This window comes from Sylvia atricapilla, chromosome 1, assembly GCF_009819655.1.
Source record: "Sylvia atricapilla isolate bSylAtr1 chromosome 1, bSylAtr1.pri, whole genome shotgun sequence".
Classification (NCBI taxonomy): Eukaryota; Metazoa; Chordata; class Aves; order Passeriformes; family Sylviidae; genus Sylvia; species Sylvia atricapilla.
The window spans coordinates 10,451,252-10,466,090 of NC_089140.1; the positions used below are offsets into that span (position 1 = coordinate 10,451,252).

The 14,839-nt window shown below is 37.6% G+C and overlaps 1 protein-coding gene across 1 annotated transcript in view; it reads right to left on the reverse strand.

The window, feature by feature from the left end:
* LARP4B (La ribonucleoprotein 4B) overlaps positions 1-5,376 on the reverse strand; it is a 37,540-nt gene extending 32,164 nt beyond the window's left edge. Inside the window, exon 1 of the mRNA XM_066314727.1 lies at positions 5,244-5,376. Coding sequence (XP_066170824.1) covers positions 5,244-5,324 — 81 coding nt within the window. The 5' untranslated portion in view covers positions 5,325-5,376. The remainder of the gene's footprint in view (positions 1-5,243) is intronic.
* Positions 5,377-14,839: the final 9,463 nt, after the last annotated feature.

The window sequence follows — 14,839 nt, forward strand, 5'->3', positions numbered from 1 at the left end:
CTGAGAACAGGGAAAGGGGGAGGGAGTTACTTTTAATAGTTTTTTTGAAGAAATGCCATGAGCAAACAATTTAACTGTTTTTAATGTCAGCTTAAAGTCACAATAATACTTAGAAAGTTCCCAACTATTCAGAAAACTCCCTTATCAGGTAAACAAATAGCAAGATTTTTTTCCCTTGGTGATTTAACCATTACTAACTCGTGCTTTCTAGAGAGGAGCTAAGTGTCTTGAAGAGACAGACCAGGGCAAAGTCCACTTTTCCAGTGCCTCAACAACCACTTCTCCTATCAACTAATGGGAAGAAAAGGGGTGAAGCAGTTCAAGCAAGCAGAAATTTATTCCAGTTTTCCCATACTCTTCTCATGTGCAAAGGCACATTTTGTACTCGTTTCTTTGTTTTTATCTTAGGGTTCCAGGGATAATTTCTATTTTAAAGCTACAGTGCACATTCATTAAGTCAAATTTCTCAAGACTATTTATTGTGGGATCACAATTTTAAAAAAAGAAGGCAACATGAATTTAAGCAGAAAATGCCACTCATTATGCTACATCACCCGAGACACCTTCTGGCTAAGCTTAACACTGCCACTGACTTGAAAAGCACTTAACAGAGTTCATGCTCTGCTACTTCAGAGCCCAACTCCACTGGGGAGTACATTTTCTTATTTTGTTTTGGGTTTTTTTTTCCTTTATTCATGCATATTTCAGCCCTGGTATATATCTCATCTACTCTGAGCCTAAACAGGTTTTATGTCTGCACGAAACAAAAGTGCTCTGAAGCAGCACTTTCATAATATGAACAATTACTTTTTTTAATAGGTATTTAGTCCTATGCCCTGCACACACCTACACAGAAGGCAAGAAGTCAAATGCTTATTAACTAGAGTATGCTTACCCATCTTTCATTTCTCCACGTACCTAATCTTTGCCAAGGAGTAAGGGTTTATCCCAGATAAAGCCTTATGGGCCTAAGTTTAAAAACATAATCTAAATTTAAAGTTACAGTATCACAAGTCATAACAGTCTTTACAACCTACCGGAATCTAACCTCCTTTATTCTTTTTCTATAACAAAATCATGCAATTGTAACAAGCCCTGACAAAACAGTGATTATGCTGCACTCCCAGGCCACACCTGATGCCATGCCCATCACCAGTTAAGGGAACAGAGAGGAGCAGCATCACAACAGACGCTGCAGTGACACCACTGCAGGCTTCTGCAAACAGCTGGTCAAATTGCCTAACTTTCCCTCCAACAGATCATGGGTAATGGGCTGCTAAGAGCTGAAGTACACATTCAAATAATTAAACTTGAGCATTAGAAATCACCTACATGTATAAAACTATTCTTACAGCGTGTTCCGTTTTCTTATGGCCTAAATCTAGAATACCATGACAGAAAGGGCAACACCAACCACTATTGATCCTTCATGATGCTGATACTCTACATGTCCACTTTAAAGTCTAATTCTCCCATTTCTTGTTTAAAGCTAGTCATGATCTCTTGAATTATTAAATATCATCTACTCATTATACAAACTGCTGCTTAACATTAAATGGGCACATACTGCATGTAATACTGTGTATTGTAAAATGATCTTACATGGTAAGATCTTAAATGATCTCATGTAAAATGAGGCTTACATGGTAAACTGAGTTTTCCCTGAGAACACGGTCCTGTATTAAACTAGTAAACCTGATTTCATCAGTTCCTTTTTATTCTGAGGCCTATTCTTGAATGGGCTGCAAAAGGATTTTTGAACAACATAATCAAGCAGCAATAGCCTGAGACATCCCTGTACAGTACTTCCTAAGAAAAACATTTTGGGGAAGTAAAACTAATTGCCATCTTTCATTAATTTCTAGTTACTTTTCCCCTGCTTAGAACAACAGTATGACTGAACTTGTATTTACAGTACCTATAAGGATTGACAAAAATCAGTGTACCACACAGATTTGAATTCCTATTAACAGAAACCCATGGCAGCAACTAGTAATTATTCAGCTAGGGAAAGAATGGGTGATGCTAATATGGCAATCAGACAGAAAATTTAAACGGTACCACTGTAATATCCTGCACTGGAACACACATTTGCAGAACTTGTTGTCACTTGATGACAAAAATCCCTTTTAAACATTTTCAAATTTCCAGATCAGGATTTGCACCTTGGCTTCTTCCTCCAGAGTAACCTAATTTCTAGTAGTGAAAAGTTACTATTGAAAAGGAAACACAGAAGTGAATGAAAATGGAGTGAACAGCTTCTTAAACGCTGACTTTCCTGCATTCAGCCTAACAAAGACTTTCTCAGAAAGAGTAATTGTCAATTAGGATACAGTCAATTGGCAGATGCCACCTGAAGTGACAAAGACCACCTCCAGGTTAAAAGAAGTTGAAAAAATAGCACATTTAACTCCCAAAGCTAAGAAAACCATCGAAGTTAAGAATCTGCTAGTATCCTCTAAGCTATGTACCTCTAAGCTATGTGTAAATCTAAGCTACTATTGACAAGAAATCCATGAAGATCCTCAAGATGCCAATTTCCTTCAAATTACTTGTGTGCAAAACTACTAAAATTCTGCTATTAAATACTACTAAAATCAGCCAAACTCAAGAATGGTTGTGCTAGAAATGAACCATACTAGACTAGTGATTGATCTACATTATGCTTTCAATAGCATAGTTTCATAGCGACTTCAATGCAGAAGAAAAGACTGTCTTGCTCACTCTGAGGTTTTGAAAACTGTTAGTGAACAAATGACCCGCGTACTTTTAAGCAGCAACCCTGGAAAGTGATTTCTGAAGAGTTCCATCACATCAAAACCTGCATTTTAATTTAGTCACTACTGATTACCTATTCAACATTACTCACAGAACAATGTCTTCCAATTTTGTTCTTGCCACATAACAGAATGACTGTGTTTGTAATTAGAAAAAATTAGCTATTGTTCAAAGATAAAGAAAAAAAAACCCTATATAGCCACTTCAGATTAAGAACTAGCCTAATAGCTATTTTTACAGGATCTACAGAACTGCATCAAAATTGTCCATACAAATTCTGTAACTTTCTTCCTGAACAAAAGCATTTGGACAAAGTGCAGCAGGAGATCCCAGTGGAACACCACAGCCAAAACAGCTGGGAACACAATTCAGCACATTTCTTCCAAGTCTATCAAAAACAGACTCCTAGAGAGCTCACTAGGTGCCATGGCCCCAGATCAAATACACACTGAAATAACGATCAGCACAAACATGCATCTTTTTGCAGTCTAGCCTTCTGATCTCACAATAATTAAGACAGAAGAAACCAACAGGTGATTTTCACTTCACCTGAAGTATGTACTTGCTAAAGGCAATAGTCAGAATTCCTGAAGTTTTTCTCCTTCCTATCACATTTATGGCAAGATGGAAGTGTCTTCATGATTTTAGTTTGCTAACTCTTTCCTGCACTCTGTAAAGTTTCTCTCCAACTACAAGCTTTGTTCCCAGAACTTCCAAGTGAAGGCCTGAAGTACTGGCAACAATCCACTCATGTAAGTATGGCATTATAGAAGGGACCATTTTGAAAAGACCACTGTTAACAGAATATATTGGTAATTATGCTCACATGACAGAATGACCTTCTGATGCTGTGCATGTAAGAGTGTCATACTGATATAACTTAAAGCCTAATAAGCTACAGGTCTCATCTTTTTCAGATAAAATACTCAGCCAAAGAAAAGGTTTAATCACAATAGAGTAAGTTACTTGAAATGTACCATTATAGCACTATGGATACATTCCAAGATATCTAAACTGACATCAGCCTTCTCTTCTCATTAAAAGAACAGTAAGGTCTCTGAAATATACAGAAAATGGTTATGCTGTCTCTCTCCAAATAAGTAGGGAAGAACAGGAATTAAGATTCAGATACAATTTTTGTTTAAAAGAAAAATCCTAGGATGTCAAATTAAAAGAACTAGTGTCCATATGAAGACTGATAAATTCCCTTTAATGCTAATGCACCTGTTGAAATGCAGACAGCTTCAAGCTCTTGAAACAAATCTACAAGTTGCTCTTACTCAAGTTTATACACTGGTTTATTGGCACTAATGCCCTGGGTACAGGTAAAAGAAAAATACAAAACCAAAAAAACCAAAACCAAACCAAACCAACCAAAAAAAACCCCCAAACAAACAAAAAAACTAACAAAAAACTAAAACAAATGAAAACAAACAAACAAACAACAACATAAAAACCCAAAACAACAAAACCAGAAAAACCAAAGTGAAACAAAAAAAAACCCCAGCAAATCTCAAAAGTTCAACTATCAGAAGTATGGCAGAAAACCAGGTTGAATTTTTTCCTCTACTGTCAAATAAGTAATAATTCACATCTGAAAAATGAAAAACAGAGAATATTTCTGGAAAAAAAAAAGGGGGGGGGGGGGGAAGAGAGGAACAAATAAAAAATGCACTAGCTTGCTTAGAAAAGAAAAGCACAAGTTTTTCAGAATGCTCCTTAGTGTTTGCTCCAAGCTAAGTTGGACGCAGGAAGTATCTGCTGCTTAGCATAGCACAAGCAAAGTTCCTGGCAGAACATACACTGAAACCAAACCCTTCAAGATGTCCCAAGAGGAAACATTGCTCCCAATATACAGTAAACAAAGACAAAAATTTGAATATATTCAAATAAAAATCAAGTCTTCAATCTTTTTGAAGACATGTTACATTTACTACAACACACATGCACACAGTACAACCTCCTGTATGATCTGCCAAAATCTTCCCATACAGCCACTTATTGGATCCTGCACAGCAGCACAGCAACAGCAGCACGTGCCACTTGGCAGAACTGACTGAACAAAATTCCTGTTCCAGACTGTGAATTCCTGCTTATATGGGTTTGTGCTTTTTTCAACTACACGTACAGAGTGCATTCCCTGCATTGTCTTCACATGGTAAGGTGTGAGCAAGAACCTAATTCAAGACTGGTGATACAATTCCTGCATAGCCTAATCCTGCAAACTGCCATATCCTGCAGTTTATGTAAATCTCTCCACAGGGCTGAAGCAAAGTTAAGTTGGGGCCCCTAGTCAGTATGGAGAATTAACCACCTCCAACAGCTCTGTTCTGGCTGTTTAATGCTGCAATGCTGTCAGCAAACTGTCTTCTAAAATGTTCTGACCTACAATTTTGAGTAAGACATTGAGAAAACACGTTTCACACAACACTGACACCAGGGGAACATGCAATTATAATACTTACTAGATGAGAACCGTCCTTAACTTCTTGTACTTGCTGCACCTGCGGTTCAGCCACAACTTTAGTGTCCTGATCAGAAGTCATGAGCTGTCTGCTTTGTGGCTGCTCAGAGAGAACTTTACTGGTCACCTTTGTAAGCTGCAGAAATAAGAAGACAAAAGGTTCTGTAAGTGGTTGTTGAAATTCCTGAGAATCTGCAGCCATTCCAGACACTCCACTCTGATTCAGACCAAAGGTCCAAAGAACTTCCACACAATACAGTCGGGATTATGCATCCAGAGAAAACATAAAATGAGGATCAAGCCACCATGCAAATACACTCAGCTCCCAGTCACTGCCTTGGGATTACAGATGAACACCGGCCGCAGCATTGGGCAGGGAAATTCCATTGGGAAAGTTTCTCTCGATTCTCAGCTTAATTATTCAGACTGCATTTCAAACCATGACTTCTCCACACCACCTGGCAGACTCCACTCACAAAGAAGTATTTAGTCCCCAAACTAACCCTTCTTCTTTAACTACTTTGATGGTCACTTTATCTTTGTAAAATTTAAGAAGCATATAACAACAGTTCTGCTAGACTAGTAACGCTCAACCAGTTCTTCTGCTCTATCATCCCAAAATCTAATTTTATTTAACAAGTAAAAAACTCAGTAGAGTTGAAAGTCTGACAATGACACTGCCTTGAAATTTGATGCTATTATTTAATACTGTTATTTTTTAAAGTCTTGAAAAAAAAATAAAAGCTTTAATTTAACTTACAGCATGAAATCTCAAAGTAAATACTGAGGTGTGAAAATCAGGCTTTTTAATTTTTTCTTTTCTAAAAAGATGTAAAATGCTTTTCACATTTTTAGCTCTTTATTCATCCGGAAATTCCAGTACTGCATCTGTCACAATGCATGAGAGAGATTTATTGCCTTCAAGTTGGTGACACTAAACATGTAATCTTCTTAAAACGAAAACATAAAGATTTGCAGCACATGGAAGTTAATGGTATTGTTCCATTCTTTAGGAAGATAAGCTTCTTTAAAGACTACCTTGACTCCAAGACTAGAGTTACGAAGACTTTCTTTCAGTCTAGGGGCATTATGGTCCTCCATGGAATCTCCTTTATGCTGTATTTGGAAGTGGACAAAAGCAAATGCCAAATACAACAGACTGACTATATTCCAAAACTTCCAAAGAAAATGATAATGTTCATCTATGAACTGATTCAAGCACTTGTATTACAGGATTATGTAAAAGGTATGTTGTACATACAGTTGAGGAAACAAATATAATGACATCCCCAAGAAGATGAACATTTTCAGCTTACATGAACAGCTGCTTATCACTTTGTGCTATTGATCTGAAGTCAGCACAAAAAATATGTTTTCAAAAGAAACACATGTACTGTGTCACTTTTATATTCTCAGAAGTTTCTTTTCCTAACATTCTCTCTCTCACTTTGGAATAGAAACTACTTAAGGAAGAAATAGCACAGACAATCACATGAAAATGAAACTAAAGAATTACACTATCAATCACACAAATATACCCATAAGTTATGCAAAAAAAGCCTGGAATTCATTCAGAATGTTTATATTTCATAAAATAACAAAAAAATCATCCTCAGGATGAAAGCAATTTTTCAAAAGCAGTATTAAATAGCCAGACTCTGTGCTGCTCAAAGCCATGCATGGGACGAGGTAGACACATTAACACTGTGTGATGTGTCTAAGCCTCTTGGAGAACACTTCTGTTCAAGTTTTTTAAAGGAACTGTGTTTAGCCATTCAAAATTTTGGATTTTTTTTTTTCTAAGAAGAGTCCAAGACTCCTTACTCATTTCATGTTTGCTGCATGTAACCTCCACTGCTGTTCATACTACCCCTGGGCACACACTTTACTCCAGATTCATAGGCTAAAGACTACAGGAGGACAATGTTTGGTGATACCTACTCAGCATTTTGATCCCCAAATCAATGCTAAGGTACCTCTTTGGATCTTCTGTCACCTACTTATCTTACATATTCCCATTCCTTTCTAGGATCAGCCTGTCCAGAGCCATGCTGCAATCTCTTCCATCCTCTGGTACAGAGTGTTAGCACCAGCACTTGGTAAGTCTATGGATAAAGGAAGGGAAACAGCTACATTCATGTGAATCTGTCAAACAAAAAGTAAAGTTCCACAACATATATATCCTTTAGAGCATTTGCTGACTGGCCATCAAGCACAAAATACTCAGCTAAATCATTAATTCCAGCTGAGGATAGACAAGTTGTCAGCCAACACGACAACACACACCCGCAACGTGCACACTGCAACTTCAAATTCCTCGGGCAAGCCACCAGCAATTAGAGCAGCATATCATTCTACTGCTTTTCAGACCGCCCTTAGATGAGATTATGCAAGATGCTTATCACAGGCCAGCTCTAGATGGGAGCTCTAGGTAACTTTGTTTGCACTACACAGACTAATAATCATATTCTCATTAGATACACAGATTTGTTGTGATACACACCATACTAATACCACTGACCTTGTAAACAAATTATTTTTAGTAATTACAATGTCAAACCCATATATTTAAGTTGAATTTTGATCACTAAGGCTCAAAATGGCACTCCAAACAACAGAGATAAAGTAATTTCTTTGAAGAGGATAAAACCTGTTTTCCAAATCCCATTATTTTAACAATGATCAGCCTTTGCCTTTCTGCAAATGGGCAAGGCATGCAGAAAAATCCTAAACACAGAAAGAAGGAGCTTCTGTTGCAATTTCTTCACTTAATACATCCCACTGCTGCAAGTCTGCAGGATGTCAAGTGCTCAGTTGCAAAATTCCATCAGCTGTGAGATACTTCAAAATGATTTCACATGCAGGGCTGTTCTGGTAAGTTAATGCCACCTCTTCTACTGTGCAGCTGCCACTTACTGGACTCCTAGAGAACAAAATATGGCTGCAGACTCCCATGACAATCACATCAGAGAATACAAGGGCTGTAGAAAAGGCAGTGATACTTTAGAAAGAGAAAACCAATAGAAATCATGGAATGTTAAAAGCCCTCCATAGAATAAGTTTTAGCATGTTCTTCATTAGCATTGATATATATCTTCATATAAAAGCTTATTTATACAAACCACAGTCAATAGCTGGTAGTAATTCTAGAAACCACAGGTACAGATTCACTGTTCGAAAGAGTTTATAAGCCAAGTTAGTGACAAGGTAAATGAAGCTTTTTAATGCAGCAATAAAAATTATCATCCAACTGAAGAGTTAACTTGTCCATGACTTTAAAAGATACAATTTACCAGTCAGCAGCTCAATGTATCTTTGCATAAATAAATGCTGCAGCAATAAGCAGGAGACATTCAAGAGAAAAATGCAAGTTGGCAAACCCGTTTAGGATAGAGATAGCACTATCTACAGCAGAACACTGAGCTATCACAATCAAATGACAAGTTTTTCATCACAGAATCACAGAGCAGGTTTTTAACTGAAAGGGATCTCTTGAAGGTCATTTAGTTCAGCTCCTCTGCAAGAACCAGAGACATGTTCAATGAGATCAGATTGCTCAGACTCCTGTCCCACCTGACCTTGAATGTTTCCAGGGATGGTGGATCCACTACCTACCTCTCTGAGCAACCTGTGCTAGTGTTTCACTGATTTAGAAGCACATATTAATTTCAATTCTGCAAATACATATAGTAAATAATTTACTATGATGACCATTGCCATTTGGTCATCGCAGAGTAGTAAGTCAAGTTCAGTAACTTGAAAGTAACTATGTTCTTGACTCTACTACAGACATTCAAACACTTATTTTGACAGCTACCTATCCCAGAAGAAACTGCCCAAATTTTACTGAGACTTATCAAAAGTAGTCCAAACTTGGTTTGCAAATAAGCAAGACAGAGAAGTTTAAAATACAGGTAAAAATATTTTTCTTTAGAAATGGCACAATATTCAACCATGCTTGCTTTCACCAAAACTGTAATACACTGCTCCATCTACAAAACTAGCAATTGCAACAGGAAGGGCAAGAGTGCCTTATTACTTGTTTTCTCATTAGTTTGAGGGGTGATGGGGGCAGTCACCTTTCACTTGTACAGATCTGTCCCTGTGGACACCTGAGAGGCTGGTTAACCTGAGGAGTTACACGAATATTTTCAGGAGGGATTGTGACCATCTGGTCAAGCAACATGGGTATTACAGCCTTCTGTCACTCTGCAACATCCACAACCACCTTCACAAATAGAAAGATATGGCATTTGTTTGGGAAGGAGGGGTTGGGTTTTTTTTTGTTTGTTTGAGGATTTTGTGGGATTTTTGGGTGGTTTAAAGCTGATAGCATGGCTCTTTACTGTCAAGTATTTTCAAAACCATCTAGTTATAAGAATTCCATAATTTCAGAAGATACCAGATACAAACCAGCAGTGGCCCACAGGATGACTATACAGATAAGTGCACACAACCACATGATCACTCTTGCCTGGGTGGCAAGCCAAGCAGAGCTGGGACTGCCCTCATCCAAAAGCCACATGTGTGTATTAGTGTGGTGCCAACATCAGACTAACCTTTACACTGCATTTTAGAGCAGGTTTAGGTATCTCAGTATGGGCAGAGTTAATGTGCAACTGTCTGAAGGTATTTATAAACACACTGCATCCATAAGCACCACAACCTTGCAAATAATTTGGAAAAGACATCTATCTCCTTGATTGTTACACAGCAAACAAAAGCCCTACTGCTCTTGCTGACCTCCCTAAAAACATCCCTGGACTGTAGCCCCCAATCCTCCTGTTTCCATTAGTAGACATCTCTAATTTTTCTAATTCATATTCAAAGCGTGCTTCTCTCAGTCTGTTTCACTGTGTAGAGTTACTACAGTCTGAGTAGCAGCATGCGTTCTCTCAATCAAATCAGTCACATAGATCTGTTATTTAAAAACATGCAAAACCCCAAACAATGCTCTAGGGCTGAGATCTTGCCTGCCAACTTTAAGCCCAGAGTAATCAGCCCTTAAAAAGAGATTTACAAATGCAAGTGCTGACAACTAACTTTCGCCCTGCAAACAGCAACACCATAAAACAAAAAAAGCTCACTAGAATAAAAGAACTTTTCACTGCTCTTCCAGCAAAAGTACAAACAAAAATAGATTCGAGTTTGGCTTTGTGCAGAATTCATCCTAGCAAACAGTTTAGAAACTTTAAACACAGATTAAGTTTTCATAAGGCTAATACAGAAATACACTTCAGTAACATGAGAAAGCTTAAAATGTTTTCCAAACAGAGGTGCATTGCTTAACTTGAGCCTCATAGCAAACATCCAGCTGCAAGCCAGAAATCCTCTTTCTGCTGTGAGAGAACATATTTTCTCACCATCTACCACACACTTGTGTACCCATAAGGATCACAACACCACAGCAAAGGGAATCAGAGCTACTACTGACCTCAGCTCTGAAAAGTTTTAGCACCTGCAGAAGACATCACATAAGACATTTGTATGAGAAATAAGAAATGCCTTTTCCAAAAATATGCTACAAATTTAATACATTAGCTCCTCTTCAAATGACGTTTAACTTTTCTTTATTAGTTTCACCAGTGTTGTGAATAGCCAAAGCATATGTAATATGGCAAGAATTAATCATATTTTCAGTCCCAGTATTCTCTGCCAACTCAGATATAGGATATATAGTTAAGCTTATACCCACAGCATCATCAAGAAAAACTGGAAAAATCCTAATCCTGAAAGACTGGAAGTTTCCCTCTTAGTGTCATAAGCACTGATACAAACTTTCAGTTTTCATTGGTTGTTTGAGAATACTTTCCAAAGAAGATTCTCAGCTCTTAGAGCTGACCCATCATCCTGCTCCATGGGGCACATGTTACCATCCTGTAGATGAATAATGTCATCAAGCTGTATCATGCTCACAGAGAAAACTTGTGTTGAACTCAGGGGTTTCCATCTTTCCCTGCACAGCAGGAATTCAGTTTCTTTACAGAGCAGATTTGACAAGCAACCTAGCTTTCAATGGGTGGCATTATTTAGAATAAAATATACTGTGAAGAAGTCCCACTAACCCAGCAGATAAAATAGCTGTGAATGAGAAATCTAATAACACCAAAAGCAGATATGTTTGTGGTGATCTCCGCAATCATCACTGTGCCTCCATCAGTTGTAAAATCTCTATTACACAACAGCAATTAAAAAGCTGACACGACATAAATATTTAGTCACAGCATGTGTCTACAGAAGTCTTGAATGCACTACTATTAAAAATCATCACAAGGTTCTCAATTTGTTTAACTACTGATTAGCTAAACAGTTGGGGGAAAAGTTGAAAATTCACTGCTAGAGCTTAGTGTTTAGAGCCAGTGTTTTATGCAAGTTTGCTGGACGAAGGTTTCAAAATGTACAAGCATCCAGTGTACGTGCCAGCATGGTGGCTGGAAAGTTAGATTTCAAAAAACCCAAGAAAAAAACATTGGATTTGTTTCAGTTTTCCTTCCTGCCAAGAAAATTACTTATGCCCCAGAACTCTCCAGAATAATGCAACTTCTGGGTTCCTTAAGAGGAACATGGACATAAGCACTGGGGGAAAACCTGCAACAGATCACTTGGGAGACTCAAGGCACTTCAAAATGCACAAGGCAACCAGGTATTATCAAGAAATACAGTGTCAGAAGAACCTAAACCTTGATGCTGTACTTTTTAAACATCCTTCAACAGAAAACACAACCACAAATCATTTAGAGCTGCTGCTGCATCTACTTCACAAGTTTCTTTTTTTTAAAACCCTTCTGTTGTTTATATGGTTGACAGCCTCCAAATTTGTTCTGCAATTCTATTACTTATCCCTTAAAATGTAGCCTCTCCTTTAAGAAAGGCTGAAATAGTAAATCTTACTATTTAAAAGGAATGCTGCACTTCTTTATTTAAACATGTATGAAATATTTCTGTGTGAGGCTTCCCAAGCAATTCACAACTCTCATCATTTCCTGAGCATTCTCACTCACACAGAAACCTATGCAATGAAGAGCACATCAGAACTGATTACTCTGCAAGTCTGGAAATCCAGATCATTACAGTAATTAGCTGTTCAAAAGATGCAAAGCAGCAAGTTACTAAACAAAGGTGATAAAATACCAAAGAAACCTGATACTGGTAAATGATAAGGACTCTGCACCAAGGCATAGGAAAAACTCCTTCAGTGAAGAGCAACAAAAATGGGAAGAAGGTAAAGTTACAGTCTTACCATCTCAAATAAGATGACGTCAACAGTGCACAGAACAGGATGACCTCCACTAACAAAAAATTATGATTACCATTTTTGTATCTAGCCTTTATGCACTGTATTTTAAATATATGTGCTTGTGGTCTCTCACAGAATTTCTGCAGCCCTCCTGCATGCCAAGAAACTTCATATGCAGTTTCTATCTGACAGGCACTCAAACATCACTCCAGAGATGGACCAAGAATCCTGTGGATCATATCCTCCTCAGTAATACAATAAACAGAAGTTTAATGGTATATGATCTAACAAAAATCTTACCATTTAAAAACACTAGGAGTGCCTACCAAGCAGGAATAAGCCACTGGGAGGAACGTGCCTTGAAGACAAGAGTGATTGTGTCATGAGCAGTTTTCAGTTTGCTTATGGCTTGTTCTCAGTTTTCAAGTCTGAAGCAGCACTCTCCTGACTGCAGGCTGAAGCACATTACATTAAGAAACCCAACTCATTAATTAAAAGGAGTTGCTTCATGTTGCATATCCATCACAAAGCCACAAGCTTGTTTTCCTCACTGTGAGTGGACTAACAGCACACACCCTGCAGCTTATTCATAAAGATATATATTTAATTTCTATTATAACTATCATGTTAGATAAGATATTTATCAAATGATGATTTCAAAAGTACCACACTTTATTAAAATTCATCTCTTGACTCTCTGATTTGTGCATTTTCTAAGAAACCCCTCAAATGGCAGAGTTAAATTGTTAGTAGCTCAGCCAAATCATGACAATTCTGAAAAGTAGAATGCTAACTTAATATAAATTGATTATGATCATAGTTCTCCACAACCCTGTTCTCTCTTGATAAGCTGAATCTAGAATCACACATTCTACATTCATTACTAAAGCTTACAAAAAGCAGAAAACATCTCACATTGAATGAAAAAGGTCTTTCAACTTTCTCAGGAAAGAGATCAGGAACTTGTTACTCAAGTAGATTAGGCAAATACCTCGAAGTATAATGATTTTCCATGAAAATGCCCCATCACCAGTCCTCCCTTATATTTGTGAGCATTTGACTTCCTCCTTACCTCCCAGCTCTGGCAGAAAACATCACCAGCAAGAAAAGAATTTGAATAAATTTCAACACCCCTTTCTCCAGTTAAAAAGAGAACTACACAGTAGTTGCCTGCACATGCACTTTACTTCTATGACCACCAGAAGAGCAGGAGAGGAGAGAGAACTCAAGGTGAACACCTGGTGGCATTAATCCTTCTGTAGGAAACCAGAGGAGCAGAGCACTGCAAACCCAGTAGCTCAGTTCTGAATGGAACTGAATGCTCAGGTCCACATCACTCTGCTGCTGCTATTACAAAGCATTACAGGTAGTTCCTACACCAATTAAAAATAAAATAAAATTTAAAAAAAAAAAAAAAAAAAAAAAAAAAAAAAAAAAAAAAAAAAAGGGAAAGTGAAGGCTACAGTAACATCCCTGCAGGACCTTCACAACAGAAACCCCAGCAGATTACACACTGCCTGTAATGAATTAAAGAGTGAAAGGACAGGCCAGTGCAAGCAACTACTCCTCTGCACTGAAATAATCAGAAAACTAGTTAAGCCTAAATACAGGCCAAACTATGCTTTAAAGTAGCTACAAGCTTGGAGCTGGACCTCACACTCTGCACAGCACTTCATATCTGCCTCTGCTTCCAAACTGCATTTGGAATACATTTGTTAAATGAGCCTAACCATAGAGGCAAACAAATTTTTCATATAATTTTCTAAAACCAGCCAGCCTAAATAATGACTAAGTATATAAACCCCCTTATATTTATGCCTAACATGGGTTGAAAGAAACTGCATGATATGATGGAAGCTCCCTCCTTTTGCAAAGTTTTTTCTTTAATTAATAGATTTTAATAACTGATTAAGTTCTCACCAGAGCATAGGCATCACATATACTAACCCACTGCTCACATTAATTTCTTGTAACTCTCCCATCCACCTGCATTTACCTGATACACTTTGCCTAACTACAAGGCCTGTGCTTCCAGTGTCCAGTGCTGCAGGACTCTGATCTGCAAACACAAGTCACAGCTGAGGCAATACAAACAAAAATCTTGGTATTTTTACTAATATGCATAAATTTAACTGCTAAAATTGTTTACTTTCCACATAAATATTAATTCTAGATTCTTTGGGGTGATCTTTGATAGGCTGATTGCACTTTCTCTGAAAGTCAAAGCTTTTCTGTAACTTCAGAGATCTTTATGCCAACAAATTAGCAGGGAGACTGTCCCAGGATGTTAATGTAATACCAGTATTTAATATCAAACAGTGCTCACTGATGCAGAAATTATTTTTGTCATTTCATGCATA